We start from the raw sequence: 27,626 nt of genomic DNA, 5'->3' as shown, positions 1-27,626 counted from the left end.
ACGCCCGCGGCCCGCGCCTCCCGCACAGCGCCGGGCGCGCCGCCCCCGCCCGCCGGCGCCGCTCGCACATGCCCGAGCCGCAGCCCTGCGAGCAGGCAGCGCCGGCCCCCCGCCCCGCGGCCCCGGGCCCCGGCTCCGGCGCCGTCCCCCCTCCCCGGCCGGGCGCCGCGGCCCTGGCATGAGGAGCGGGCGATGATCCCAGCCAACGCCTCCGTCAGGAAGGGGCCCGAGGGCAAGTATCCGCTGCACTACCTCGTGTGGCACAACCGCCACCGCGAGCTGGAGAAAGAGGTCCGCGCCGGCCAGGTAAGAGCGCCGTCGGGGCGCCGCGGGGACCCCACGGCCGGGTACGCCCGCTGGGTGTGGGGAGGGGGCGCGGCGCGGGCTGTCCCGCCTCCCCGGCGAGTTTGCAGCGCTTCTTTGTTCGCAGCGGCGGCTTTTGTGCTTGTTGACCGGGAGAGGGTGATGGGAGCGGTCCCTGGCCGCTCCCCTCCGGCTCGGACGGACGGCCCACACGTGTTCTGGACCCTCCCAGGTTGGGGTAGGGGACGCTGTGCCCCTCCTCGGCCGGGGCGGATGGCTGCGGGGAGGGGCTGCCGGGTCGGTCTGTGCTCCATGTGGTGAGAGAGTCCGCGGAGCAGCAGAGCAGCGACACCTCCCGCGTTGAGTGTGCGGAGGTGGGCAAGGCCTGCGTCGGGAGGGGGTCACAGGTCAAGGATCAGAGAATGGGCTGTGGCACTCCAAGGCATCCCAGCCCCACCCAGTGCCCTCTACCCTCCCGCTGAGCTCTTCATCTATTTGCTCAGATTGAGCAGAGCCCCCGGGTCCCACAGACCTCAGCGCCCGCTCTGGAATGGAGAGTGGGGAGAGACTCCCTGTGGGGAAGCCCTGAAGGGCCTTGTCCAGGTGCTGAAAGGAACTCTCCTGCCCTCTGGGGTTGGGGCCTGGCTTCTTGGGCGCTGAGGAAGCTAGGGGCCGCTGGCCTCAGGATTTGGGGTTCTGTACACAAAGTGGGCCCCCTGGTTGCTGCTAGTCTGTGAGAATGAGTGGGTCAGCCAGCTTTGGCTGGGCAGTAGCCTCCAAGAAGACCAGGTAAGGGATGGGGTCTCCTGGTCATTCTTCAGGACCAAGGCAGGCACAGGTCACAGGTAGCTCCGACTCTGCCCTTAGTCCCCAGGCCACAGATGGGCCCTTGGGGTGTGGACAACTCACCCTCCAGGGTGGGGAAGCATGAGCTAGTGCTGGGCCCAGCCTGCTCTGGTTTGCCTCGGGTTGAGGCCTGCAGACTTGGCCCGGATCTGAGACCCCAGGGCCATGGGAGTGGTTTGCTCAGGAGTGGTCCCCTTTGGGAATATGCCTTTGGAGGGCCACTTCCTGAGTCACAGGAAGTTCATTTTGAGGAGCTGCCTGCTTCCCAAAGGACGAGTGAGGGGGGGAGCAAGGTGAGGGTTGGGGAGTCTCTGAAGTCCACTACTGAGCCCTCAGAGTAGCAAGGCATCTGCCTCTGCAGAGCAGTCCTAGGAAATGTTGGGGTGACCTGAGCCTCCAAGCTTCTGGGCTGGTTGGGGTGTCCACTTACTTTCCATCTCTGCTTAAACAAGGGCACTCCAAGTTACTCCTCAGACCATGCCTCTGTTTTATCCATCATAAAGGACGTGGTTTGCAACCAGAGAGCCCTGGTAAAGGAAGCGAGGCCTGAGTGGTAGGTCCTGGGGGACAAAGATGAACAAACCAGGCACATCCCCCGCTCTCAAGGAGACCCCGTTCTGGTGCTGTGAGTGTGAACCAGGAAATAGAGTATGCTGTGCTGGGTGCTAAGACAGCTCAGTCTCTTCTGACTCTTCTGTTTTCCTCCCCTGAGGGCAAAAGAAGACAAGCTTCTGACGGAGGTTAAGGCTGGAGGGATTTAAATCTGATCTGAGAGGAACTTCCTGATGGGGTGATAGATGATTGGTCCAAGGATTGTTAGGCAGAAGGCTAGTGGCTGAATCTCCAGAATGTCTCAGTTGTACTCCCTTGCCTGAGGGGTGGGTGGTTCTTTTCTTGCTGAGATTGGAGAGAGGCAAAATGCCCTGGAAGAAAAGACTCTCACCTAGGTCTCTCTGATTGATAGTACTCCAGTCAGCAGCCATCTTGCTGAAGTGAGGTCGAGGTGGGGAGCATTGGAACCCGCTGCAGGTAGGGGTACTTTGGGGCTGATGAGTGTGTTCCTCTTTCCCCTCAGGCTGCCACAGAAACTAGGCACCAGGTTCACCAGTATCTCCAGCCTCCCATCCCTCCCACTTCCCTGGTGTGTTTGTGTCTCCTTGAAATGGACAATGCCTACCCTGATCCAGGGTAGCAGGAATATAGGGCAATGGTTGAAGTTAACCCTTGTTCAACCACAAAGGAGTCAGGCCAGTCCTCTGCCTTGCTCCAGGGTTGCCAAGAAGGGGAATGCCAATCCTGCATGGAAGAGGCCCCTGGCTGTATCTCCACATTAGGGCTGATGCAGAGTGGTCCTTGCGTCCAAATAGGCACTGCTCAGTCCTCCAGGCATCAGGGTCCCAGGGGGAGCTGAGGGTGCCCAACCCAGCCCTTTACTGCTGGGGATAATACTGGGGGCAGCCTTCTAACATCATAACGAAACCCCATAGACCCTAAGCATTTCCATCCAGCGGGGGTTCCCTGACCTCTGGTTCTCCTGGCACCAACTGTCACAGAAAACACCCAGGCTTTGCTCAAGCACATACCAGCTGGGTTTCCCTGGTCTTCACCTGGCATAGCTGCCTGTTCTTCGCTCCAAGAAAGCCCCGCAGAGGCCCTCCCATGGGCAGCCTTGGCAATGCTGGCAGGCTGGGGAGGGAGATGGAATGGCAGGTTTCAGAGCAGGTTCATTGGCTTTGCTTAGGGCCCCTACCCCCATAGCTCTGTTGGGGGCTGGAATCAGGGAGTGGTGGGGAGACTGGAGGTGCTCATCAGGTGTTTTGGTGACGGGAAGGATCTATGACCACCCCTAGTTGGCACCCAGCAGTATGATGGTTGCTGGGTGCCCTTCTTCCTGCTATGCACACACCCTGCCAGGTTGGGAGGGGGCAGGGGGCTGTATGCCAGTGGATGTGCTAGTTTCCCCTTGGCTAACAACGCCCTGAGGTTGTCACAGCCAGCTGAGCACAGCCCGGGTTCCTGAGTCAGAAGTCCCTGGTGTTCCCTGCGGGGCAGGAGGTGGAGGTTCGGCTGTGGGGCTCCCTGTGGGAGGGCCAAGGGGGGCAGGGTTCTTTCCTGGCAACAGAGACTCTGGAGGGGGCCAGACTGTTCCCAAGGAAACATTTCTTTCTTCCTGGGGCTGCCTCCATCATGGTCTTCCTTCCTGCTTTCCTCAGTTCATCCTTCTAACCTAGAGGCAGGCAAGATGGGACTGTGGGGACTCAGACAGAGGTTACCCCACCCAAGGTACCTGGTGTGTCCCAGAACACCTGTGATCCCCTGTCGCCTAACATAGGCAGCCCTAGGTGTGGGCCATCACTACATCTGGTGAGTGGGGAAGCTCAGGAGAGGGACCCACAAACCCCAGAAACCCCAAATCAATGTGTCTGGGAAGCAGATGGGGAGGGGCTGCGTGGGGTAGGGTGGGAGGAGAGTGAGCAGGTGCCACCCTCTCCTATCCAACTCAGCTTGAGGAAGCATCCGGCCTCCCTGCCCCTTGAGTGAGCTCAGGCCTACCTGGTGGAGGCTGGGGGGCTCGGAAGTAGTGACCACACCAGACACCGGTTGTCCTCTTTCTGGCTGGGGGAGGCGAGGGAGCAGGGAAAGGAGATCAAGGCTGAGCATGCATGGCTCTATGCGCTGGGCCCTTCACCTTTCTTTTCCGGCTCTATACGTTTGGTGTGCCCTTGTAAGGTTTCATCTAACAAAAGGATTCTGCTAATGCTAAATAAGTTTGAAAAATAACCTGCTAGTGCCTGTGGGTTCAAGCGGTATGCATGTGCCAATAAGCTGGCAGCAAACTTAGGTGTGACCCCTACAGATCCAGAAGGCAACTGAGCTTGCAGATGTTGGTACACTTATGGGAGCACATGGACCCTCAGTGTGGGGGCAAAAGGAGTGGATTCTTGTGGATTCCTATGGTACCTGTTCACGTGTGCGTGTGTGTAGGTGTGTGCCTGAGTGGAAGCAGGGAGTCTCTCTGCCCAGGGAACCTCAGCCCCTGAGCTCAAAAGACCCCTGCTTTTGACTCCAGCTGAGGCCTGCTGGGGTGCAGAGTTTCATTGTCTTGGTGGTGAGGTCTGGGTGTTAGGTTTCACAGGAAACCTTTTCATTCTAGCAATTAAATAGCTGCAGGCCTTTGCTGAGGAAATTAATGAATTCTTCCACCTGGGCCTGGGGCAAGGTGCCACTTTCACTGCAGGCCATGCTTTGAGCAGGTGTGGGGAGCTTCTTTGAGGGGTTGGCTGGGTGTATGTGGGGGGGGGAGGGGGGGGCTGTGTTAGCCCTGGAAAACAACAGGGCCCTGGGGACCCTGGGGAGAGCTCCCAAGGAGTGGAGGTGGGGAGGGGCAGCCCGGCCCAGCTAGCAGCACCAGCCTCTCTCTGGGTCCTGGAGGTGAGGCACCTGAGGGGGAGGGTGGCAGGCAGCATCTGGATCTCTGGGGCTGGGCGGGGTGCCCTGTCAGCTCCCTGGGGCCTTGTTAGCAGCGCAGCAGTAGTAGCATCTGGGACAGGGCTGGTGGGACGCATAGACACATAGACTTTCAGCTGCTGCCCCATGGGAAGGCTCCTCCTGACTTCCCTGGGCTCAGGGTCTGTGGATCCTGCACTCCCACCCCCAGACTCAGGGCCCCACTTAGGCTGGACGCAGAGGGGCTCAGCCCATCCCATAATAGATGAAGAGTAAAGAACGCAGTCCTTGTTGTAGGGGAGCCAATGTAGAGGAGCGTAAGATGGGGTGGGGAGAGGGGCGCTTGGATCTCTAAGCCACAGCTCAGAACGCCACGTGGGCTAGGTACATTTTTTTTTTTTTTTTGAGGTTCTTAATATATTTAAAAATGAAGAAATGGGGGCGCCTGGCTGGTTCAGTCATTAGAGCACGTGACTCTTCATCTCAGGGTCATGAGTTCAAGCCCCATGTTGGGCATGGGGCCTACTTAAAAAATTAAAAATAAAGAATGAATAAATGCCAACACAGGGTTATTAAAATCATATAAATTACTTAAATTATTCAAAATGTCTTGTTTCTGACAAAGGAGCTAATTCTCATGTTTTAAAAAATATTTAGCTGTTGCTAGAAGAATTATAATGAAAAGCTGTAGTCCTCACTTGCCACCCTCATTCCCTGGAGGCGACCAGTTTGGACTTTAGGCTGTTCTGTTATTTACCTCCAAGATTACAAACAATATACATCTACAACTACCTCTTGGCTTATCAGTTTTATATTGTATTGCTTTCCCCTCCCCAGGTCCCTTAAATATAGTCATTTATGCATCTGTTGAACAAATATTTATTAAGCACCAGTTATGTGCCAGGCACTGTCTAGAGACTGGGGATGTAGCATTGAACAAAACACAAGGACCCTCCCTTTGTGGGGCTTACAGTCTAGATGAGGGAGACAACGAACAAATGAACAAGTAATTTAATGTTGGAAGAGAACTAAAGCAGGATCAGGGGCAACAGATAGACAAATAGCAAGTGTCATTTAAGATGGATGGTAAGGGCAGGCCTTTTTAAGGAGGTGACATTTGAGCAGCCACCTGAATGAAGTGAGGGAGAAAGTGCTGTGGCTATCTAGGGTATCCAGCAGAGTGGAATTTGGAGGAGAGGTGGGAGAGCACATGAGTTCAAGGAGACATCCAGGGCTGCTGGATTCTATTCTAAACAGGATGGGAGGCCTTGGGAAAGTTTTGAGCTAAAGAATGTTAGGACCTGAGGGACATTTCACAGGATGATGGAGGCTACGATGGGTCATGTGGAGACTAGACCTAAGAAGCCAAGAGAGGAGTGAAGAAACCAGTGAGGGGCCCACAAGGCCACCAGGTGAGATAGGATGGCTGCCACCAGAATGGTAGCCTGAAGGTGATGAAAACAGAGAACAGTCTGGATCTGTTTTGAAGGTAGAGCCTTCAAAAGGCTCATAAGAGCCTTCATAAGGTCAGCCTTGCTGATGGATTTGATATAGAAGGTGAGAGAAAAGGAAGAGGTAAAGACAGTTACAAAGTGTTTTTTTGTTTTGTTTTGTTTTGTTTTGTTTTGTTTTGTTTTGTTTTGTTTCTTTTTACCAGGGCGCCTGGCTGGCTTAGAGCATGACTCTTGATCTTCGGGTCATGAGTTTGAGCCCCACATTGGGGGTAGAGATTACCTAAAATAAATAAATAATTTAAAATAAAGTTTTATTTTATTTTATTTTTTTACCAAAAGGGGGAGAGAATTGAGGTAATGTTTCCTTTTAGGGGAGAATTGGGGCAGGTGTAGCTGTCCAGGAATGGCTGGGAAGAAGGCAAAGGGAAAGACAAGAAGTCATGGGAAGTCAAGGTGTCTCTTCTTGTTTCATGAATTCAGTTATCTTTTCATATATTTCTGAGGATATGAATTACTGTTCCCCCCTCCCCAAAAGTGTTCTTGTATTTCCTGCATTGACAGTGTATCCTCTAGGTTTTTAGCATCTATCTGCATGTTTTGGTCTCTTTCATATTGGCAGCTTTCCTCAAATGTCCAGGCACCCTTGGCTGTCGGGGCATATTTAAGAATGTGGGTGTAGAGCTCATTGATGCATGGGTGGTATTACTGTCAAACGATGGGTGCAAGCTGGCCTGCTAATTGGAGGGTCCCCAGAAGTCCGTACCCAGAGGTTTTCGGTGCCTCTAGTTTCTCCAAGAAGAATTCTCCAGTCTGCTGCTGGGGTGGGATGGGGCAGTTGCGTGTACTGTCAGGCTGTTAGTGGTTCAGGACCTGAGGCAGGAAGGGACTGGGCTTTCACCGTTCACTAGTTTTCAGCCCCATGACCTCGTCTTCAGACCAGTGTCCCCAAGTCCAGTGGGTCTCAGGCTCAGTTTATACAGAGAATAAATTTCTGGCATCCTATGGAGGGGAAGGGGGACATCTCCCAGCTTTATAAGATTGGGGAGGGGGCCAAGGGTTCTGAATTTTAACCAGCCTCCCCCACCCCCCTGGATTTAGCTCTGAGCCTCACTCATACCTCTGCCATTCCCACTGCCTTCATGTTCTGGACATTTCAAGGGTGGTCTGGCTTGACACTCACTGGGGTTCCCCTATGAGTGTTTGGGTTCTAGTACCCTCTGCTCCACTGAGTCGGTTGTAATGCCCCAGCCACTTTCTATGTTCTAAAGATGTGTTAACATTTCTCATCTGCTAGCATATCTTCTCTTTACTCTTGTGGGTTTTAAATATTTTACTGACATTCTTACACTTACTCACAAATTTTCCTTTTGAGGTACGCTTCATTCCTTTGTACAGATCTAAGTTTCCATCGGTTAACATTTTCCTTCCACCTAAATAACTTCCTTTAACATTTCTTGCATGTCTTCTGGTGATAAATTCTCTTAGCTTTTTTTGTTTGTCCACAAAAGTCTTCATTTCCCTTTCATTTTTGAAGGATATTTTTTCACAGGACAGAGAATTCTAGGTCGACATTTTTCCCCCCAGCACTTTAAACATTTCATTCGATTGTTTTCTAACTTGCATGATTTCTGTTGAGAAGTATGCAGTATTTCCTGTATTTGTTCTTCTAGACATAGTGTGTCTCATTTCTCAAAATGATTTTATTATTGTTTTTTTAAGATTTATTTATTTTTGAGAGAAAGAGCGAGAGAGCACGTGCACGCAAGTAGGGGAGGGGTGGAGAGACGGGACAGAGGATCCAAGGTGGGCTTCATGCTTACAGCAGCGAGACCCATGCGGGGCTCGAACCCACGACTAGTGAGGTCATAACCTGAACTGCAGTCTCACCGCTCAACCAACTGAGCCACCCAGGCGCCCCTCAAAATGATTTTAAGATTTTCTTTTTATCACTAAGCTTTCAGCAGTTGATTATGATGGGCCTGGGTGTAGTTTTCTTGGTGTTTGTCTTGGTTGGGATTCATTGAGTTTCTTGGTTCTGTGGGTTTATCATTGTGTTAACTTGTGCAGAAAATTACTACAGATTGGGTAATTTTATTCTTTCATTCTTTTGGAGTTTGGAAGTCCAAAGTCAAGGAGTCAGCAGGGCTCCACTCCTTCCAAATGCTTAAGGGGAGAATCCTTCCTTGCCTCTTCCAGCTTCTGGTGTCTCCAGGCATTTTTTGGCTTGTGGCTGCATAACTCCAGTCTCTGCCTCCTCTTTACATGGAACTTCTCCTCTCTCCATGGATCTCTCCTTTGTAGGTCTTATAAAGGCAGGTCATTGGATTTAGTTAGGGCCCACCTGCAAAATCCAGGCTGATCTCATCTTGAGATCCTTACCTTAATTTCACCCACAAATACCCATCACTCACAGGTTCTGGGGGTTAGAGTATAAACATATATTTTGGGGGGACACCACCATTTAACCCCCTATAGTAGCTTTTTTAAAACAACAAATTTGGAAAAATGTTGGTTGTTATCTCTTTAAATGTCTTATTTCTCCCACTTTCTTAGCCTAGCCTCTGGGACTCCAATTACATATATGTTAAAATGCCTTATAGTGTCTCACATATTGTTGAGGCTCTTTGAATGTTTTTCAGTACTTTTTCCCTCTTCTGTGCTCCATTTCTGTTCTCTGTGCTATAGTTCTATTGTTATGTCTTCAAACTCACTGATTTTTTTTTTATTCTTTAGTGTCTAATCTTTAAAAAAATTTTCTTTAGATGTTTATTTATTTTTGAGAGAGAGAGAGATAGAGTGTGAGCGAGGGAGGGGCAGAGAGAGAGGGAGACACAGAATCCGAAGCAGGCTCCAGGATCTGAGCTGTCAGCACAGAGCTCGATGTGGGGCTCAAACTCATGAACCATGAGAGCATGACCTGAACCAGTCAGACATTTAACCGACTGAGCCACCCAGGTGCCCCTATAGTGTCTAACCTATTTTTTTTTTTTAATGTTTTACTTATTTTTGAGAGACAGAGAGAGAGAGTGTGAGTAGGGGAGGGGCAGAGAGAGAGGGAGACACAGAATCTGAAGCAGGCTCCGGGCTCCGAGCTGTCAGCACAGAGCCCAACATGGGGCTCAAACCCACGAACGGCAAGATCGTGACCTGAGCCGACGTCTGATGCTCAACTGACTGAGCCACCCAGGTGCCCTGTCTAATCTATTCTTAATTCCATCCTATGAATTTTTCATTTCAGATATTGTACATATCTCTCATTTCTTTCCCCATGAACATTGTGTTCATGTTTTTCTTTCAACTCTTGAGCACATTAAACTATTCATCATCTTTATCATTTCTGACTATGTTTCTGTTAAATGATTTTTCTCCTGATTAAGTGTCATATTTTCCTATTTCTTTGCATGTCTGATAATTTTTTTCTAGTAATTTGTAACTGGATGTTAGATACTGCGAACATTGTAATGTTAAGCATCTGGATTTTATTGTCTTTCTTTAAAGAGTGTAAGGCTTCGTTCTGACAGACTGAGTTAAGTTACTTGTAAATCAGTTTGATCCTTTTGAGGTTATTTTTAATCGTTATTAGATTGGGTTTAGGTGAGCCTTTTCTCTAGGGATAGTTTAATCCTACTACAAAGGCATCACCATTCTTGGGTCTCTGTTGAATACCTTGTGCAAACAACAAAGACCTTCTATTCTAGCGGGTTGGAGTTTGAATGTCTCCCTGCCCTGAGACATGAGTGCTGGAAATTTACCAGCTTATTGCTCCTCTTCTGTCTAGTATTGCTGAGTTTCACTCTACATAGGTGAGGTTTGGTATTCTGCAAAGACTCAGAGGAACCCCATGCAGATTTTCTGGAGTCCCTTGTTTGCATATCTCACTTCTTCCTGGAACTTGGTCCTGCAACTTCTTGCTACCTCAGCCTCCCTGAACTCCTCTGTCTCCTCAACTCCTCAGCAAGACTACCATGCTCTGCTAGGGATTCCCTGCCTCCTGCATTGCTGTCTGGAATGATACTCCCAGGTAGAAATCTAGGCAATCATAGGGCCTACCTTATTTGTTTCTCTTATTTCAGGGATCATAGTCCTGGACTACTTGTTGCCTAATGTCTGAAAACAATTATTTCATGTATTTTGAAGTATTTTTATCTGTTATAATGGGAGGGTGGTTTCAGGTATCTCACTATAGTTGGAATAGAAGCCATTTACTGGCATTTTAATCAAGTTTGGGGAAGGAGAAGAGGAGTTACATGCATGTGGTCAGTTCATTGTATTTAGCTAGAGGTCTTAGACTCCTGAAATATATTTAAATATTTATGTTTTTATCACACAACAAAAATCTTATGCAATATAATTATGCTATCCACAAAACAATAATAGGATTTGTAAAAAAAAAAAAAAAAAGTGTTAATGCATAGTGTCCCACATATAAAGGACATGGGTTTGAAGTTGTACCATATTCTTTCATTCCTATCAATGTATTACAGCAATTGTTTGTTAAACCTCACTCAGTGATAATGTCAATGATCTAAATTGATAGCCCTTCCTGAAAGTGTGGTCTTGGACCTGTAGGATAAATCTAGTCTCAAGTGCTCTCCTTGGCCAACAGCCTGTCTCGACCACCCTTCAGCTCTGGGATTATTCTTCAAAGTTAGCCCATTGGGCCTTGGAAGAGTGAACCCAGTCAGGGGACCGAGGTGGACAGGAAAGGAGAAAGGTCCTTCCTTTCTCAGGGCTACTTCCTGCCCTGTCCTACAAGCCTCTTTTTACCCACCTGACCCCAGCTCATTGTGTCTGTCTTTTCCATTGCCTTGTAAGGTGAGCAAGGCAGGGCAGCCAGGTGGTTGCTGCTTCCCTAGAGGCTGTTGGGCTCAGATGGGCTGCCTCAGAAGTGACCAGGGATACGTCTTCACCTCCTTCTCCAGGTGGACATCGAGCAGCTGGATCCCCGTGGGCGGACCCCCCTGCACCTGGCCACCACACTGGGACACCTCGAGTGTGCCCGTGTGCTCCTGGCACACGGTGCAGATGTGGGCAGGGAGAATCGCAGCGGCTGGACAGGTGGGCACCCCTGCTCACCCCAGCCCCACAGCCAGCGTCTCCCAGCTTCATATCCTCACCCTTGGTTTGCTGACGGGGGCCACAGGCAGGGTCCTGACCTGTGACTTTGCCTCCTCCCCCCACCCCCAGTGCTTCAGGAGGCTGTGAGTACCCGGGACCTGGAGCTGGTGCAGCTGGTGCTGAGGTACCGGGACTACCAGCGGGTGGTGAAGCGGTTGGCGGGCATCCCCGTGCTCCTGGAAAAGCTGCGCAAGGTGAGGGCCAGCCTCTCAGCCTCCCCACAATGCATTTGAACCCTGTCTCTAGCACAGGCTTAGCTACTCTCTTTTTCATCCTCCAGGCCCAGGACTTCTATGTGGAGATGAAATGGGAGTTCACTAGCTGGGGTAAGGGGGCCGATGGGGGCCTCTCTGGGCATTCTCCCACCTCAGGGCTTTTGTACCTGCTGCTCCCCTGCCTGGAGCTCTATTGCTACAGCTCTTCCTGTGGCTCCTTCTCATCTTTTAGTTCCCACCTCAGTGCCAACTCCTTGGCTAGGCTTTTCCACACTGCCTCAGACACTGTCTTGATTCCATGATTATTATTTCCTTCACTTTGTAATGATTTGCTCATTTGTTTGTTACTTGTCACTCCTTGCCAGAAGGTAAGCTCCAAGAGAGCATGTTCAGTGTTCTATCCTCATTGACTAGAACAGTGCCTAGTACACAGTAGGTATTCAATAAATATTTGTTGGGAGATTGAAAGGTTGAGTGAATGAATTAACAAATGGTGGCTGTTAGGGACTTGATAGCAGCTGAGACGTGCTCATCTTCAACTTCAGGTTGCTTACATCTGAGTGACGGGTCTCCATTCACGTGGGGGGAGTTAGGAAAGGGGCTGCTCTCCCACTAGCTCTGTTATCCTTGCCTAGCCACAACACCGACCCTGACCCCTATGCCCTGAGGTGGCCCAGGTTGGGTGGACCAGGCAAATTGAAGCCACTCTGACCTTCCCTTCCACCTAGTGCCCTTGGTGTCCAAGATCTGCCCTAGTGACACCTACAAAGTGTGGAAGAGTGGGCAAAACCTGCGGGTAGATACCACGCTCTTGGGCTTTGACCACATGACGTGGCAGCGAGGGAACCGCAGCTTCGTCTTCAGGGGCCAAGGTCAGGCAGGGCAGGAGGTGGGGCAAGGTGGGAAGGCTGGGGACAGCTCCACACCACCCCTGACCCCCCTGTGCTATTCTGTGGCTGGCAGACACAAGCGCCGTGGTCATGGAGATTGACCACGACCGCCGGGTGGTGTACACAGAGACTCTGGCACTGGCTGGGCAGGACCGTGAGCTGCTGCTGGCTGCTGCCCAGCCCACTGAGGAGCAGGTGCTGAGCCGGCTTACCGCGCCTGTTGTCACCACGCAGCTTGACACCAAGAACATCTCCTTTGAGAGGTGAGTGGGCGCAGCCCTCGTAGCCTAGAGCCAGGCTGCTGGATGCCCCCTCACCTGGACCACTCTGCTTCCCCAGGAACAAGACTGGCATCCTGGGCTGGCGCAGTGAGAAGACAGAGATGGTGAATGGGTATGAAGCCAAGGTGAGGCCACCGCTCCCTGGTACCAGAACCTGCCAAACTCTTGCCTGCAGTGCCCTGGGCAGGGGTTTCCTGACCACTCTTTTTCAGCCTTGGAGGTGCAGAGGCAATGCAGCAAGGAGGGAAGGGCACTAGACGAAGAGGCAACTGATGAGAATGGCCCGAGTTCAAGTGCTTACTATACTCATGTTCGAGACTGTGTTCTGATGTTTTGTATGTATGTGTGAATACATATGTACACACACACACTATATACTCATTTAATCCCAACAACCTTTTTGGGTAGGTGTATTATTATTCCCATTTTACAGGTGTTTGTTGAGCCTTTCCAACAGGAACCTTCTGTGGGGTGGGGTATTGGCCCATTCTGTGATGAGGAAGGAGGCTTGGAGTGGTTCCATGACCTGTCCAGGGTCACACAGCTACAGGTGACAAAGCCAAGGTTTAGACCTTGGCTGCCTAACTCCAAAGCCCGACCTTTACTCCTAAGAATACCGTGTTGGTCACGCTGGGACCCCTACATCACCCTTGTGGGGCCACATGGTGCCGCTGGTAAAGGAAGGAACTAACAAATACTGCCAGGCTCTGCATTGTGTCCTGGAAGCCTTCCCTGGCCCTGCAGACTGCGTTAAGGCCTCTGCTTTTTGTTCCCAAAGCCCTCTGCAACCTTCACCAGAGTGAATCACACTATATTATAACTGCCCATTTCCTTATCTCTTCAAACAGTGTGTGAGCCTCAAAAGGGTGGGGATTGTCTCTAGTAGTGCTTGTTCACCACTGAGTGGTGCACGTTCATCACTGTCCCTGATGCCTGCCTCAGTGCCTGGCACATAAAGTCTCCTCACAGAATGTTTGTTCAATGAATAAGAGAATGGATGAATGACTTCAGATATTTACTTGCCCAAAGGCTGGGAGATGGAGCAAACAGCTCCCCCATCCCCCAATGGACCCTTCCTTGCAGGAAGTGTTCATAAGGCCCTTGGGGGCTGGGGATAGGGTACTGGAATTGTCTTTGAGCCCTTTCCTTATCTGTCGCCAGGTATACGGGGCATCCAATGTGGAGCTCATCACCCGGACACGGACAGAGCATCTTTCAGAACAGCACAAGGGCAAGGTCAAAGGTAATGAAGCAGTGGTGGAGTGGCAGGGGAGGGGTGGTGTAAGGAAGCAGCTCCCACTTGAGTACCTCCATCAGTATTCCCTGTGACATCCCAGCAAAAGCCAGGATAGTTTATTCACGTAAATAGGTTTCAGTTCAAGTGCCAAGTGCTAATAATTGGGAGTGACTGTCTGGAGTGCAGCTATGAAGATTCTAAGGCAACATCTGGGCTCAGTGGGAAGGAATTCTACAACTGGTAACTGACGTCTGCCTTGGATTTGGGAGTGGAAATGTCATGTATGCTACTTATTGGCCATTCCAGTCTAGTGGAACATACCCTAAGCAGAAAGTCAGGGGGTGTGTCACTGATGCTTTGTGCCTCTTGATACTTACTACACCTGACTCTCTGGGCACTGGTTAGGCTGCCTAAGGTAGGAAGACAATTCCTACCTCACAGGGGAACAAAATGAGGTAATTAAGATGGAAGTGCTTGAAGGAAAACACACACATACACATACATCCCCTAAAACTGCTCACCGAAAGCAGGTATTTTTCATCCAGTGTCACCAACCTGGACACTTTTGGAAGTTTCTCCTAAGCCCCAGGCCTACTTTTATTCCCACTGTGCCTGTAGTGTTCCTCGCCCCTGGCCTTTGGAGTCCTCAGTCACCTTCAGATGAAGGTGCCTGAGAGTTTGGTGTGGGTGAGCAATCCTCCCTACCTGCCAGGAACCAGCCTCCTCCTTAGATCGGGGGTGCGTCACTTCTGAGGGTTGCAGTGTCCTCTGAGATGCTACATTTCTTGTAGGCTGTAAGACACCTCTGCAGTCCTTCCTGGGAATTGCTGAACAGCATGGGGGCCCCCAAAATGGGGTGAGTATGTGCCAGGGGTGCCCTTGTGTGGAAGGGTGTGGATGTGGCTCAGGAGACCTGGGAGGCATCCTGCCTAGCATGGCCTGAGTGGAACTACCTTCCACAATGCCCGAGGCCGTGTCAGCTCCACAGTGGCAGGGGGGATAGCTCTGGGGCCCATGATACCAAATGGCTGGCCTGGCATCAGAGACTGACAGGCTCATGGGCACTTCCTCATGTGGTACAGACCCTGATCACTCAGACTCTGAGCCAAGCCAACCCCACTGCCATCACTGCAGAAGAATACTTCAACCCCAACTTTGAGCTTGGCAACCGGGACATGGGCCGCCCCATGGAACTGACCACCAAGACACAGAAGTGAGGCCCCCTGCCGGTGCTGGGGAGGGGTGGGTAGGCCAGGGCTGGACGGGGTCTCCAGAATGTACTGGGTGGGAGGCCATGGCTTCTACTATGTCCCTCACCCCTTGGGATCTGGGGGGGGCAGGTTCAAGGCTAAGCTGTGGCTGTGTGAGGAGCATCCCCTGTCCCTGTGTGAGCAGGTGGCCCCCATCATTGACCTCATGGCTGTCAGCAATGCACTTTTCGCCAAGCTCCGGGATTTCATTACCCTGCGCCTGCCCCCTGGTTTTCCTGTCAAGATTGGTGAGACCCCACCCCCATTTCTCTTCAGCCGCTGTTGGGGGGGTGGGGGTGGGGGTGGGTAGGGCTTAGATGAGGTAAAGATTGGGGATGCCTAAGGTGTGAGAAGGTGGGTGGTGGCACCTGACAGTTTCTTCATCCTCAGAAATCCCAATCTTCCACATCCTCAACGCTCGCATTACCTTCGGGAACCTCAATGGCTGTGACGAGCCAGTGCCATCGGTGCGAGGCAGCCCCAGCAGTGAGACCCCTTCCCCAGGCAGCGACTCCTCCAGCGTCAGCAGCTCCAGTTCCACGAGTGAGACCCCACCCTCTGCACGCTGCCCTTACGTCCCTCCCCGCCCCGCCCTTGCCCACACCCTTTCCAGGTGGGCCGAGGGTGGGGCCGCCCGCGCTCTGACGCCCAGCCTGGCACCCTCAGCCTCCTGCCGCGGCTGCGAGATCTCCCCCGCGTTGTTCGAGGCCCCGCGCGGCTACAGCGTGCTGGGCGGCCAGAGGGAGGCGGCCACACGCGATGACGACGATGACCTGCTTCAGTTTGCCATCCAGCAGAGCCTGCTTGAGGCGGGTAGTGAGTATGATCAGGTGCGTCCCTGCCACCGCGCCACCCCTGCCCGGCTGCAGGGCCACCCTGGCTGACTGGCCCACGTCCCTCCCTCCAGGTCACTATCTGGGAGGCGCTAACCAACAGCAAGCCGGGCACTCACCCCATGTCCTACGACGCTCGCCGACAGGACAGGTCAGTTCCTCCAGTCCTGACTTGTCCTACCTCCCCCGAAATAACACATGCACATGTACCATGGTGCCCTGTTCCAGAGGGTGAGGATACTGCTGGCTGGGCAGCTCTTCTTGGCCCCTGGAAACCATGGTACCCTCTGTTGGGCCCCTGCTGGTTTCCAGAAGGCTTCAATCCCCACCCTTTCCTCACTCTGAGCAGTACTCCAAAAGCAGCCAGGGAGCAGGGGACAGGCCTCAAAGGCCTTCAGACCCTTACCAGGCAGGATGTCGGGGCTAGGGTTCTAGAAGATGCATGCCCACATGTGCTGGTCCACCGTCAACTGGGAGGATGGGCTTTGTAGGGGCTGAGATTTGTCACATCTGGGTGGGAGCCAGGGAGGTGATGCAGGATTCATCGCTTCCACCGGCGGGTGACGAGCCCTACTCTTTCTTCGGGCCTCCACGCTGTCTCCTGGCCCCGCTTACGGGCAGGTGCGCCCGGAACCCTCGACGTATCTTACCCGCCCCCAGGAGCGCCCCGCCTACGCCGCAGCGCCAGCCTGCGCCCCCCGCGGCCCTGGCGTCGGTGCCCAGCCCTCGGCCCAGCCCGCGCCCCGGCCCAGGTGGCCATGTGTTCCGGAGCTACGACGAGCAGCTGCGGCTGGCCATGGAGCTGTCGGCGCAGGAGCAGGAGGAGCGGCGGCGGCGCGCGCGCCTGGAGGAGGAGGAGCTGGAGCGCATCCTGCGGCTCTCACTGACGGAGCAGTAGCGCCCACTGCCGGGCCCTTCGGCCACGCCCCGCGTGACCCGCCTCGGAGCGAGACTCGCTCGCGCCCGCGCGCCCGCCGGGCTGCGGCCGGAGACTGACTGGAGCCGAAGCCTCGGGGGCATAGAGGCGCATCCGGCACCATGCGGGGAGGGGGTTCGGGGGACCGCGCGTTACCTGTCCCGGCCAGGGCCCTGTAGGCAGCTCGCACGGCCCGGTCCCCTGCTTTGCTATATCCTGACGCCCACCACTCTATCCTGGGCTCAGACTTGTCCAAGGGGGCCAGGCCGTCCTAAGGGGGAGCTGGGTCCTTAAAGGAGCATTGTCCCCATCCCTTGCTCCTTCTGGTCGGTCCTCCTTTTCTGCTCACAGAACCCACTGTAGGACACTGTCCGTGAAGCCTTTGCATCTCCGCTCTTCACCCCTGGGGGGCAGCTGAGCTCCCCACGTGCTGTGTTGCTGCTTTGTCCCAGACACAAACCAGCACGTCAAGGGCCCAGCTCCTCCTTCACCCCGGCATTTCAGCGTCAAGTGCACTTAGCGGGGTGCCCGGCTTCCCCAGCCCCCCACACCCCTCCCGGGTCTCAGGGTGGTCCCAGTTTCTCCTTGGGCGGCCAGAGGTTGTAGTCCCTATCCCCAAGGCACGCTTTTTGTGATCAGGAAGGGTGCCCAAAGTGGCCCCCCGGCCTGGGCAAGGCCTGGTTCCTTCATGATGTCTTGGCAAATGGGGGGCATATTTGGGCTGGGGGCAAGCACTAGACCCTGTCCCCCGGCCCCGCTTATGGGCAGGTGCACCATGGAGCCCTCTCACCGGCTCAGGGCCCTGGCACCACCACCCACCCCTTCCCACCAGCTGCTGCTAGCCCTCTGTGGTCGTGTGTCCCACCTGCCCCCACCCAGGGGCTGACTCTAAAACCCTTCATCCAATGGTGCTAACCCCCGGCTCTCCCCTGCCCCACCCCACCCACCCAGAGAAGCACAGACCCCGCTAGGGGCAGGGGCCCACTGCACACCCTTGTCCACCTTCTCAGGCTGGCCTTCCTGGCTCAGCCAGTGAGGCTCAGTAGGGACACAAAAGGGATGGAAGAAAAGAACAAAGAGAAACTGTTCCTCTCACCTCCTTCCCTGATGCCAGGGGCACCAGACTGACTCTGAGGCACAAATAAAAGAGGCTTCAAACCCAAGGCTTTTCCTAGCTGGCTTTACTGGGGAAGAACGCCCACCTACGGGTTAGGGGTTCTTTCTGAAACTCAGTGTGGGAGGGTTTTGAGGTAAAAGAATGCCTAGTGGGTCCTGAGCATTTGTCAGCACTGCCCCCCCCCCCCCAAGCCTGGGGACAGCATTTACAGAGGCTTGGGTCTCGCCCCCCTCATCCCCACCCATGCAGGAGGCACAGACTGAGCACTTAGTAAAATATTTCATTCCGTAAGTCTTGTTTTCCTCCTAGGGTCAAGGCCACAGCAGAAGGCTGGGGGCAGTGGGGGGCGGGTAACGGGGGGCGGGGGGGGGGGACGTGAAGGAGGGTGTGAACCTGCTTCCATGCCAGTTTTCTGATTAGTTCTCCGGCGGGGGTGCAGTGAGGAAGCCGCCCTCTCCCCTGTGGGTGAAAAGAAGGAAGAGAGCCCTCTGCCATAGACTGCTGGGTGTAGCCGGTGGATTCGGCTCCACAGCCAACAGGTTGTGTATGTCTGTAGAACTGGGGTGACACCCATACGTTTTACCACTTAGGGTAGTGAAATCAAGTGAACTGATTAGAAAGAGAAGCGTAACTCAACCCCAGTCGGTCTGGGGAGACCCATCGAATCGCCGCCACCCCTTTGAGGTCAAGCCCAAGCTCCCAGATATCCCCAAGAATAGCGCTAATACTAAGCACTTCCCCTGCCCTGACCGGGGGACAGAGGGGACACCGCTTCGCCGTGCAGCACCATTGCTGAGGTCCCTGTCACCCCGGGTCTCCCAAGGCCAGCTCCTGCTGAGTCTCGGACGAGGCACGCAGCCTGGCGGGTGCCAGGCAGACTCGAGTCTCTGCGACGCTCCATTTGTCCAGGACTCCCGCGAGGGGCGGAGTTCCCTTCCCAGTCCCGCCCCCGGCCCCAGCCCAGAGAGGCGGGGTCCGAGTTCCAGACCAAGAACCAGGGCGGGGCCAAGGGTGCTCCCGGTCCGGCAGGGCCCCCCAGGCTCGGAGCTTCCCCCCCGCGCGCTGCACTAGTCCGTGCCGTCCACCAGCTCGCACAGCATGTTCTCCAGAGCCGTGATGCGCTGCTCCTGGGCCTGCACCTGCTCACGAAGGGCTTTGATCTCCTCCAGCAGCGTCTCTAGAGTGTGCTGCTGCTGGGGCAGAGGAGAGAAGAGGCTGTGTCTGGAAGGGATCGGTAGTGGGGGATGTGTAGACTGGGCCGGAGTGGAGCTAGGCCGCATCTTACCGACAATGGGGCATCGCTGGCCGACTGGCTGCGGCGGGGGCCTGAGGGAGGGCGCACGTCCAGAATATTGCGCTTGGTGACCCGAAGCTCGCGGTGCTTGGGAGGTATGTAACCGTCCCTCAACGAGATGAGCACGGGTTCCGCGTCCTGGCCAGATAGCCATTCGTCAGCTTCTAGGGCTGGCTCAGGGCCAGGCGTATCTGGGTATAGATCGTCCTGGAACAAGTCTGACTGCGGGCAGCGTGGGGAGAGAGGAGGCCTAGTGTTAGCAGAGTGCCTGGCCTGCTCCGCTCCCTTCCTCCTCGGAGCCTTCGCTCAACCCCTCTTCCAGCCTCCTCACCTTGCGGGGCACAGTCATGATGATGGGCTCACATTTTCTTTCGTGCAACTTGTAGAACCTGGAAGGGAGTGGGGTTCAACACCCCCGCAGGCTCCCACCCCCTTTTCTGCCTGGGATCAATGGGTTGGAGACCAACACTTGCTGAGCCCCTATCATGCTCTGTACTTCAAAACACATTATTGGCCCAGCTGGTAAAACATCTCTGATGGGGTGTTTATATTATTTTACAGATGAGGAAACTGAAGTTTAGAGAGTGTTAAGCTAGTTAATGCTGAGACTGGCACCGAAACAAGCCTGTTTGACACCCCCCCCCCCAAGTCCCTGTGTCTTCCCCAATGGCTAGTGGGGACAGACATGGCAAGCGAGAAGGCTGCTGACCGGGCGATCTCACACTTGTTGACTTCCAGTCCCCGCTTGGGCATGAAACCCATGCCCCTCTGAGGCTCCTTGCTGCTGAACGTGTTCAGGTAATGCACGAAAGGTGGTTCGTCTGTAATCTCAAAGTACCGAATGCTGCTGTCGCCCTGCAAAACCAGTCGGGTCAGAGACTCTCCCAGGCAGAATTTCAACATCTCGGTCAAGCCCTTGTACTTCCCTCCCGGCCGCAAGCACCTTGCCGCATAGGTAGACGATGCTGGAGTCGGGATCGTAGAAGGGCAGTAGGACCCCGTTGCTTGTGTCCATCTCCTGCAGTGCCACTGGTTCCTCGAAATTGTTCTGCCCGAGCACAGGAGGCGTGACCAGCCCTGCCCTGGCCACGTGCCATTTCTGGATCCCCTGAAAGCCCCTTTAAGCTTCCTACCCGCTCCAAACTCCAAGCGTTCCCAAGGCAGCTCTGGAGAACGCAGCCCCCCCCCCCCGCCCCCGCCCGCACATATACCCCTGCGCCGCATGCAGTCACCGCAAACCACCCCCAGGGACTCGGCATCACCAGGTGGAGGTGCCAGCGTGGGCTCCTTCAGGCGACGCAGCAAAACTGGGCAGAGGGGTGGGTGTGGGGATGGCAGGCGCTGCAAAGGGGGCAGCAGCCTCCAGCCCAGTCCAGGTGGGCATGCCCTGCGGGTGGGGGGCGCCTGGCCCCTCTCCCGTGATGCCAGTCCCCGGGGCACACACCCCAAGCTTCCAGCTGCGTTACCGGGTCCCACAGGCCCAGCTCTCGCTGGCTCATGCGGGTGAAGCCCGTGGTGAAGATATGACCCTGGCGCGTGAAGACGGCCCGCATGGGCCTCATTCCCTCGTGGGCCGCAAACCTCTCCTGGGGGAAGGGGGGAGACAGGGAGAGGCGTCACCCAGTTGCCTGCTCTGGAGAGCCTGGAGGGCCGAGCAACCAGCTTGCTGATTTTGGTGGGGAAGAGACAGGGTAGGGGTGGGGGTTGGAGACATAAGAGGGCCTAACTACTCAGCTTCCTGGGGGGGCCCTGGCTGGCCGCTGGCCTGAAGAGAGTCTGGGCCCAGAGAGAGTGGGAGGCGCGGGCCTCTCAGCAGATCCCGAGCCCTTAAGCGCCCTCAGAGGCTGATCCCTAGAGCAGGGGATGTCTGCCGGCTCCCCGGGTCGCAGCGAGGCTTTTCCCAGACAGGAGCTCCCCGCTCCGCTTCCGCCTTCTCGGGCACCGGCCGCGGCCTGGGAGGGCGCTCCTGGCAGGCCCAGCGAAGGAGCGAGCGCGTGTGCCCAGCGCGGCCTGGCCTACCGGGTCCCAGAGCGCGAGTTGCCGCTCACTCATCCTGCTGAAGCCGGTGCTGAGTAGCTTCCCGTCTGCAGTGAAGACGGCCCGCAGCGGGCGGGCGCCCTCGTGAGGCCGGGCTCGCTCCTGCTCGCGGGGTTAGTGGGTTAGAGCGCCCGCCGGCCCGCCCCCGCCCCAGCCGCGCCCTCCGCGCTCACTCCGCGCAGACATGCACGTGCCCCACGCACCCGCACCCCGCGTAAAATTGAGGCTGGTGAGGCAGGTGCCGCCGCCCTGCCAGGGTACCGAGCTGGGACTAATGAGGCACGAGGGTTGTCCCCTCTCTCCCTGCCGCCCAGTGGGTTGACTAGGGCAGAAAGGGGCCTGCCAGAGAGCCCCTGTAGGGCTCCAAACCCTGGAAGATGGCGCTGGGTGCCAGCTGAGAGGAGAGGGGTGCGGGAGGTTTCATGCAGGTTCTGGTGGAGGGATAGAGTTGGCAGCTTCTCACTCAATTACAACTGAAAGAGCACTGCTCTGAGCTTCTGAGATGCAGGGGAGTGGAGGGAACAGGAGCGGGGCAGAAAATTGTGGACTGTGGGCTTACTTAGGGCTGGGAGCAGTGGTTGCAGACACTGGAAGGAGGGTGGCCTTGGGTTGGGGTAGGGAGGCGAGAGCTGGGACTAGGGGCTCAGAGGATTAAGGGTACAGGGGCCTGACAGCTGGTTGGGGGATGGCCACGCCAAGCACTCACCGCCACCACCTGGCCCTTGCGGGGGTCTATAATGCGCAGGGTCTTGTCCTTGCAGGTTGTGGCTAGCAGGCTACCATTGCTGTTCCAGCAAACACTGTGGATGACGTCCGGGTGCATGTCATCTAGACTCAGGAGCACCTCCCCAGTGCCCACATTCCAGATGATGATCACATTGTCACCACCTGTCCAGAGCAGCCAGTCACCATTACTTGAGTCCTGCCTTTGCTTGCCCCCCCACAATCTACAGTAGGGACCCCTCCCCCAGGCCCCAGACCTGCACTGAGCAGAACATTCCGGGCAGTAGGGTGCCAGCAGAGGATGCCCACACGTTTGGAGTGGCCCTCGAGTGTAATGATGGGTTCTGTGATGTTGCGCATAGGGGTATAGTCTGGAATTTGCCACACCTAGGTGGGGAGGAAAAGGCATAGGGTAAGTGGGATGAGGGGCCTGCTTTGTCCCTCTACTCCTCCCTTATTCCGCACCCCAACCCTACAGGCTCTCTTGAGTGGTAAAAATCAAATGCAGGGCAAGATGTAATGGCGCCTGCCCCAGGCAGAAGCAGCTGGGAGCCAGGAGGGGGCACTGCCAGCTCTCCAGAGACCTCTCTATACACCCCAGCAGGGAGACTTCAGAGCACTGCCCCCTTGCTCTTCAGGCCTCAAGTTGGCCATGGCTATAATTAGTCCTAAGAAGTGCATCCTGGGAGCCGGTGGGCATGTGGCTAAATATAGCCTGGGAGCTGGGTAGGGTAGGGCCTAGGACCTAGCACCTCTTTTACCACCTTCCCTAACACAGGTGAGGCAGCCCTCCCCCCTTCCCCTGCCCAACTGCCCTGAAGCATCCACTTGGCTCCTACCATGACCGTGGTGTCGTCTGAGGCACTGGCGATGACGTTGTCATTATGTGGGCACCAGTCGATGTCCAGCACTGGAGCAGTGTGCCCAGTGACCAGAGGGTAGTTCTTATCCACTCGTCCTGTCTGGAGGGGTCAGAGAGGGAGCTATAGGGTCACTTTCCTGTGTGTTTTTTGGGGGTAGGCAGTGGACCTGTTTACATCTCAGTACTCTATCACCTATTTTCTCTTTGCAAACCCCTTTCTGCACCTTCAGCCCCATCCAACTACTTCCTGTACTTCACTGAAGGCAGAGTTGAAGTCATTTAATATCTCAGACACAGAGAGGTAATGACTTAGCCAAAGACACAGAGCAAGATACTGGTTGAGTCAGTACTTGAACTCTCAGTCCAGAGCTCTTGCAAAAATACCTATTAGGAGGAGGCTGTTCTTGGGCCTGTTCTCCCAGTGAGAATGTCTATAGGAAGCCCCTGGTAGAAGAGGTCAAGGTGAGGTAATATGGAATGCAGTGGCCAATAGCCCTTTCTTTGTCCCCCTTGGCAAGTCTCCCCCTTGTCACTGGTTTGACCTTGGAACCACAAGCAGCAGTTACTCCTAGTGCCTGAGCTGGCGCTCATCTACTTTGGTCCTTATGGGCTTTTTATGGGGGCTCTGAAGCCTTTGCAAGGGCTGGAGTCAGTCCAGACCAGGCAGTAGGGGAGTGGGGTGGCTGTGTAGCATTGGAATGGCAGTTGTACTGGGTGAGGAAGTGGCTCCAGCTTGAAATTTGAGCCCTGGGGATGGTGTCCTTAGATGATGTCTGCATTGTCCCCAAGTGAGTCACTGGCTATTGTCAGGCCTCTTTTTGACCCTGCCACCTGTGGAGCCTCCCTTAACAAGGTATAGGGGCCAGATCCAGGTCAAGGTCATGACTTCAGGTGGCCATCCTGGGGGGTGGAGATTTCTAAGAGGCTTGAGGCCACTCATCAAAGGTGGCAGTCACTGCTGGCCTCCATCCCTAGGGTAGGGAGGGCTTTGGCCTTATGTGTCATGTCCCCCTGCCCTTCGTTCTCATTCTATCCCACTGTAAGAACCACAGTGGGGAGGTGGCCAGGGACTCTTTGGAAAGAGCTTGACTCTGTCCTCAGTGTGCTGCTCTGGGGTGTGATTTAATCCAATGATCACCCTGCTCTGGGGAGAAAGATCCCACACCCAAAACATGAGGAGGCGTGGCATTAGGAGAGATGGGGACAGAGTCTGGGCCAGGCCCTGGCTCCACTGCTTCCCAACTATCTTCATAATACTCTTCTGGTCCCTGCTGGCAACAGGGTGCTGCATGGAGTGAGGGATGGGCTATGAGTGGGTGCAGGGCACTGTGATGCTCCTGCTCTGTGAAGGGTGAGGGAGCCTCCCACTTGGTCCCCAAGGGCTTGGGGAACAGGGAGCAGCCAGTGGATACAAACTGCCCTCCTGACTGAAGGAGGGGTCCCCAGGAGCTACAGCCAGTGTCTTCCCCACTGCTTTCTTCCCTTCATCCCTCACCTTGGCCAGAGGCAGGACAATGAAGGCACCTCCACCTCCAGCCTCCACAATAATGGCCAGGAATTTGGGGTTGACAGCACAGAAGGAGCTGTCCCACGTGACCTTGGACACACGGATATCCTCGTAGGACTGGTCAGCCTTTGCTGCCTGCCCAAACACATGGCGGAACTTGCTCTGCCGAACCACACGCCGGCTCATAGCTGTGGGTAGAAGTGGAGGATCTCAGTGCCCAGAAATGCCTTTGGTCCTTAGTCCTGTGAGCTGTGGGAGGAAGGAAGAGTAGGGAGAGGATGGCAAGTGAGAAGGGTTATCTGGCCACAAGTCAGGTCCTAGAAGCAGGGAGCTTTCTTCCAGGTGATTAAAGTATGGGAGAGATCTTTGCCACCTATAAAGTGCTGCTTAATTCAAGAGGTTAGGATTTGGGGACTGACTTTTTTGAGACCCAGGTAGGAGACAGTGGAGTTTGGGACTGAAAGCTTCCTGGAAGTTGAAGTGATTTTGGGAGGAATGTCCATGCCAGGCTGCCCTCCTGCTGTCAGCCTTGGCTGAGCATCTCTTCAGGAAGTGTTTATCTCCCAGCAGCACCTTGTCCAGAATCAGAGGCCCTGGTTGTGGGATCTTGGCTCAAGGCCAGCTATGGGGCTAAGATTGTAGCCCCCCCCAAGATCCCCAAACCTGTATGTCTAACAGTTCAGGCAGAGGGACTTTTGCCTGTTTCTAAAAATATGCCAAGGAGAAGTTCCTCCTGTCAGCTAACCTGAGCCTTTCCTGCTACTATTTTCATCAATTTCCTCTCATCCTGTTGGGGGACACAGTGTAAGTGGATCTCTCCTCTTTCCACGCTTCTCTTCACTGGCTTCTCTAAGAGGTTTTAACTATGGTCTGGCTTTTGCCTACCACACTTTGGTCCCGTTCTTCTATGCGTCCTCTCTCCTACTCAACTTTCCTGGGGTGGGGTCCTCAACGCCCAGGCTATGGCCAGATTTGCAGGAGTGGGGTGGGTGAAGTGGGGAGGGTGAAGATCCTTTTCTTCAAACAGGGTTTGTGTTGTGCTCTTCCCCAGGGGGCTCACCGAGCTTTTCCAAAGCCCCAGCCACGGACTCCTGCCCCTCCCCAGCCCCAGGCTTCCCCGTGCCCTTCACGCCGCTTCTATGGCCCCAGGCCTGACGCCCGGCCTCGGCCTCCCCGCACCCTCCTCGGGCCTCCTGCCCCAGCACTGCGTTCTTGGGAGACGAGGTGTCAGTGCCCTGCAGGCGCGCGGGCCGCTGTCCGGCCAAATATAGACACCAAGTCCGCCCCGCCCGGGACCGAATTTGGCGGCGCGGGGGAGGGGGCGCAGACCTCTGCTTCTCCGGAGACCCCGCCCGCTCCGCTGGCTGCGGTGGCAGCGTGTGTGTGGGGGGGTACCTGGTCCTGAGTGGGCCGAGGGGCGCTCACGCTGCGACTCCTCTGCAGTGGGGGCTAGGGGTGCGCTGGGGGCCGAGGGAGGCGTCAGGGCGCCGGAACTGCTTCTCCGGGTGTCCGCGGCGTCTGGGGCCCGGGTGTGCGTCTGAGCGCTCCAGCCACTGCTTGCGGCTCTCTGAGGCCCGGCGTCGCTGCAGTCCCAGCTGCCGCTGCCATCAACCTGCGGAGGCGGGGCCTGTGGCGGGGGCGGGGCCAGAGCTGCCCCGCCCCTCCAGCGGCGGGAAAGTTGAGCGCAGTGGACTCCGCGCCACCGTAGCCAGTCCGCTGGCCAAAGAAAACTGTCAAAAGTAATTGAATGCGTACACGCGGGTTGTGCGCACTCCTTCCCGCCCTCCGTGCCTCCTGGGTGGGCTGGGCATACCGCTCAAGATTAGGTGCTTTCGCGCCGCATTTCTGCTGCAATCGCACTCCCAATTTAGCCTGTCCCGGCTGGCGGTCCCGGTCTTCGGGACTGAACGCCCAGACCCTCCTGGGGAGAGGTCCCACAAACTGCTTTGAGGGAGTCATTTCAACCCTTGGATGAGGGCCTAGGCTGGCCCAGGGCAGCTCCAGAGTACCTGACAGGGGGCACTGATATTACTGTCATTGTTGTTATTAATGGCTGTAACAACCACTTGAGAACCTAACACGTTGGCACTGTAGGCATTTCACCCTTTTAGAGAGGATTCCATGGAGCAAGGCAGAACACAGCCTAAAGACTGGGTGGGGGAGTGAATCCACCTTGACCCCATGGGAACACCAGAGGCAAGGAGAAGCAGCTGCCACAGGCCTTCAACAACCAAATTTTAGACGCCCAACCTGACTCCTAAGTCTTCCGGGATTTGTTTGAATTGATGGCCAGCTGTGTTCCAGGGAAGTCCCAGCCCTCATTCACTCCCGCTGGGATCCATGGATCTGAGTACTGATCAAGATTAAGAAGGAAATAGGGGTGCCTGGGTGGCTCAGTAGGTTAAGCATCCACTTGGCTCAGGTTATGATCTCACGGTTGGTGGGTTCAGCCCCAAGTCGGGCTCTCTGTGCCCACGGCTGAGAGTCTGCTTCGGATTCTCTCTCTCTGCCCCTCCCCTGAACATGCGAGCGCGCTGTCTTACTCACAAATAAATAAATAAACATTAACAACAACAACAACAAAAAGATTAAAAGGGGCATCTGGGTGGCTCATTAGGTTAAGCATCCAATTCTTGGTTTGAGCTCAGGTCATGATCTCATGGCTCATGAGTTTGAGCCCCCTGTTGGGCCCTGCGCTGTTGGTGCAGAGCCTGGTTGGGATTCTCTCTCTCTCTTTCTTTCTGCCCCTCCCTCTGCTTATGCTCTCTCTCTTTCTCTCAAAATAAATAAGTTAAAAAAAAAAAAGACTAAGGAGGAAATAAAAAGAAACCTAATCAAAATACAGCCAGTGAAAAACAACTAGTCCCTGAAGCTGCTGTACACCCAGTATACACCCACTGCCTGGATTTCTTGCTCTGGATCATAAGGCCCTTGGAGGCCAGCATGAGGCCAGGTATTACCTCTTCTTCTCTAGGCACACCTGGGGATCAATGGAACAGCCCTGGGGAGGGAAGATGGTGGAAAGCTCAAAGGCCCACACAAGGGTCCTTCTCAGGAAGATTCCAAGTATCCAGTGGCTTGTAGGGTAACAGAACCAGAAACTGTTACAGGTGCTCCAGAAAGAATTCGTGGCATGGAGGGCCTTAAGGGCAATGAGTCTCCCTTTTACCTAAAGATTCCAGGTACATGATTAGGAGGAAAAGACCTGAGTGAGTCAGTTGCTCCTTAATAACAATAGCTCACACCTATTGTGTGCCAGACACTGTTCTAAGGTCTTTACACATATTAATTACATT

General features: G+C 54.9%; 2 protein-coding genes across 2 annotated transcripts; one reads left to right on the top strand and one right to left on the bottom strand.

Moving 5' to 3' along the window:
* Positions 1 to 192: 192 nt before the first annotated feature.
* Positions 193 to 16,871, top strand: ANKRD13B (ankyrin repeat domain 13B). Its single transcript, XM_047080565.1, has 15 exons — positions 193 to 306; positions 10,973 to 11,108; positions 11,238 to 11,362; positions 11,449 to 11,494; positions 12,112 to 12,255; positions 12,347 to 12,536; positions 12,613 to 12,679; positions 13,716 to 13,797; positions 14,583 to 14,647; positions 14,874 to 15,004; positions 15,132 to 15,289; positions 15,432 to 15,584; positions 15,708 to 15,871; positions 15,949 to 16,025; positions 16,535 to 16,871. The coding sequence occupies exons 1-15, from the start codon at positions 193 to 195 to the stop codon at positions 16,770 to 16,772; spliced, it is 1,890 nt and encodes a 629-aa protein (XP_046936521.1). The 3' UTR covers positions 16,773 to 16,871.
* A 1,083-nt stretch (positions 16,872 to 17,954) lies between these two features.
* On the bottom strand, positions 17,955 to 25,814 carry CORO6 (coronin 6). The gene is made up of 12 exons (XM_047081029.1): positions 25,726 to 25,814; positions 24,319 to 24,579; positions 22,801 to 22,923; positions 22,219 to 22,348; positions 21,945 to 22,126; positions 21,221 to 21,340; positions 20,668 to 20,787; positions 20,145 to 20,249; positions 19,911 to 20,056; positions 19,533 to 19,590; positions 19,193 to 19,423; positions 17,955 to 19,100 (listed from the first exon to the last, which is right to left on the bottom strand). The coding sequence occupies exons 2-12, from the start codon at positions 24,514 to 24,516 to the stop codon at positions 18,975 to 18,977; spliced, it is 1,539 nt and encodes a 512-aa protein (XP_046936985.1). The 5' UTR covers positions 24,517 to 24,579; positions 25,726 to 25,814; the 3' UTR covers positions 17,955 to 18,974.
* Positions 25,815 to 27,626: the final 1,812 nt, after the last annotated feature.

The sequence above is a fragment of the Lynx rufus genome, unplaced genomic scaffold, assembly GCF_022079265.1.
Source record: "Lynx rufus isolate CCGP_SWC_20201006 ecotype Redwood Valley unplaced genomic scaffold, mLynRuf1.p SCAF_18, whole genome shotgun sequence".
Taxonomy (NCBI): Eukaryota; Metazoa; Chordata; class Mammalia; order Carnivora; family Felidae; genus Lynx; species Lynx rufus.
The sequence above is the reverse complement of the archived record's forward strand: the minus strand, read 5'-3'. Positions and strand labels throughout refer to the sequence as shown.

Coding starts and splice junctions, on each gene's coding strand:
- ANKRD13B (XM_047080565.1), top strand. CDS start 193: ATGATCCCAGCCAACGCCTCCGTCAGGAAGGGGCCCGAGGGCAAGTAT. Junction 11,363..11,448: donor TCCTGGAAAAGCTGCGCAAG/GTGAGGGCCAGC, acceptor TTCATCCTCCAG/GCCCAGGACTTCTATGTGGA. Junction 15,005..15,131: donor CTGACCACCAAGACACAGAA/GTGAGGCCCCCT, acceptor TGGGGGGGGCAG/GTTCAAGGCTAAGCTGTGGC.
- CORO6 (XM_047081029.1), bottom strand. CDS start 24,516: ATGAGCCGGCGTGTGGTTCGGCAGAGCAAGTTCCGCCATGTGTTTGGG. Junction 22,349..22,800: donor CAGACGACACCACGGTCATG/GTAGGAGCCAAG, acceptor CTCCCCACCTAG/GTGTGGCAAATTCCAGACTA. Junction 19,591..19,910: donor AACAAGTGTGAGATCGCCCG/GTCAGCAGCCTT, acceptor ACTCCCTTCCAG/GTTCTACAAGTTGCACGAAA.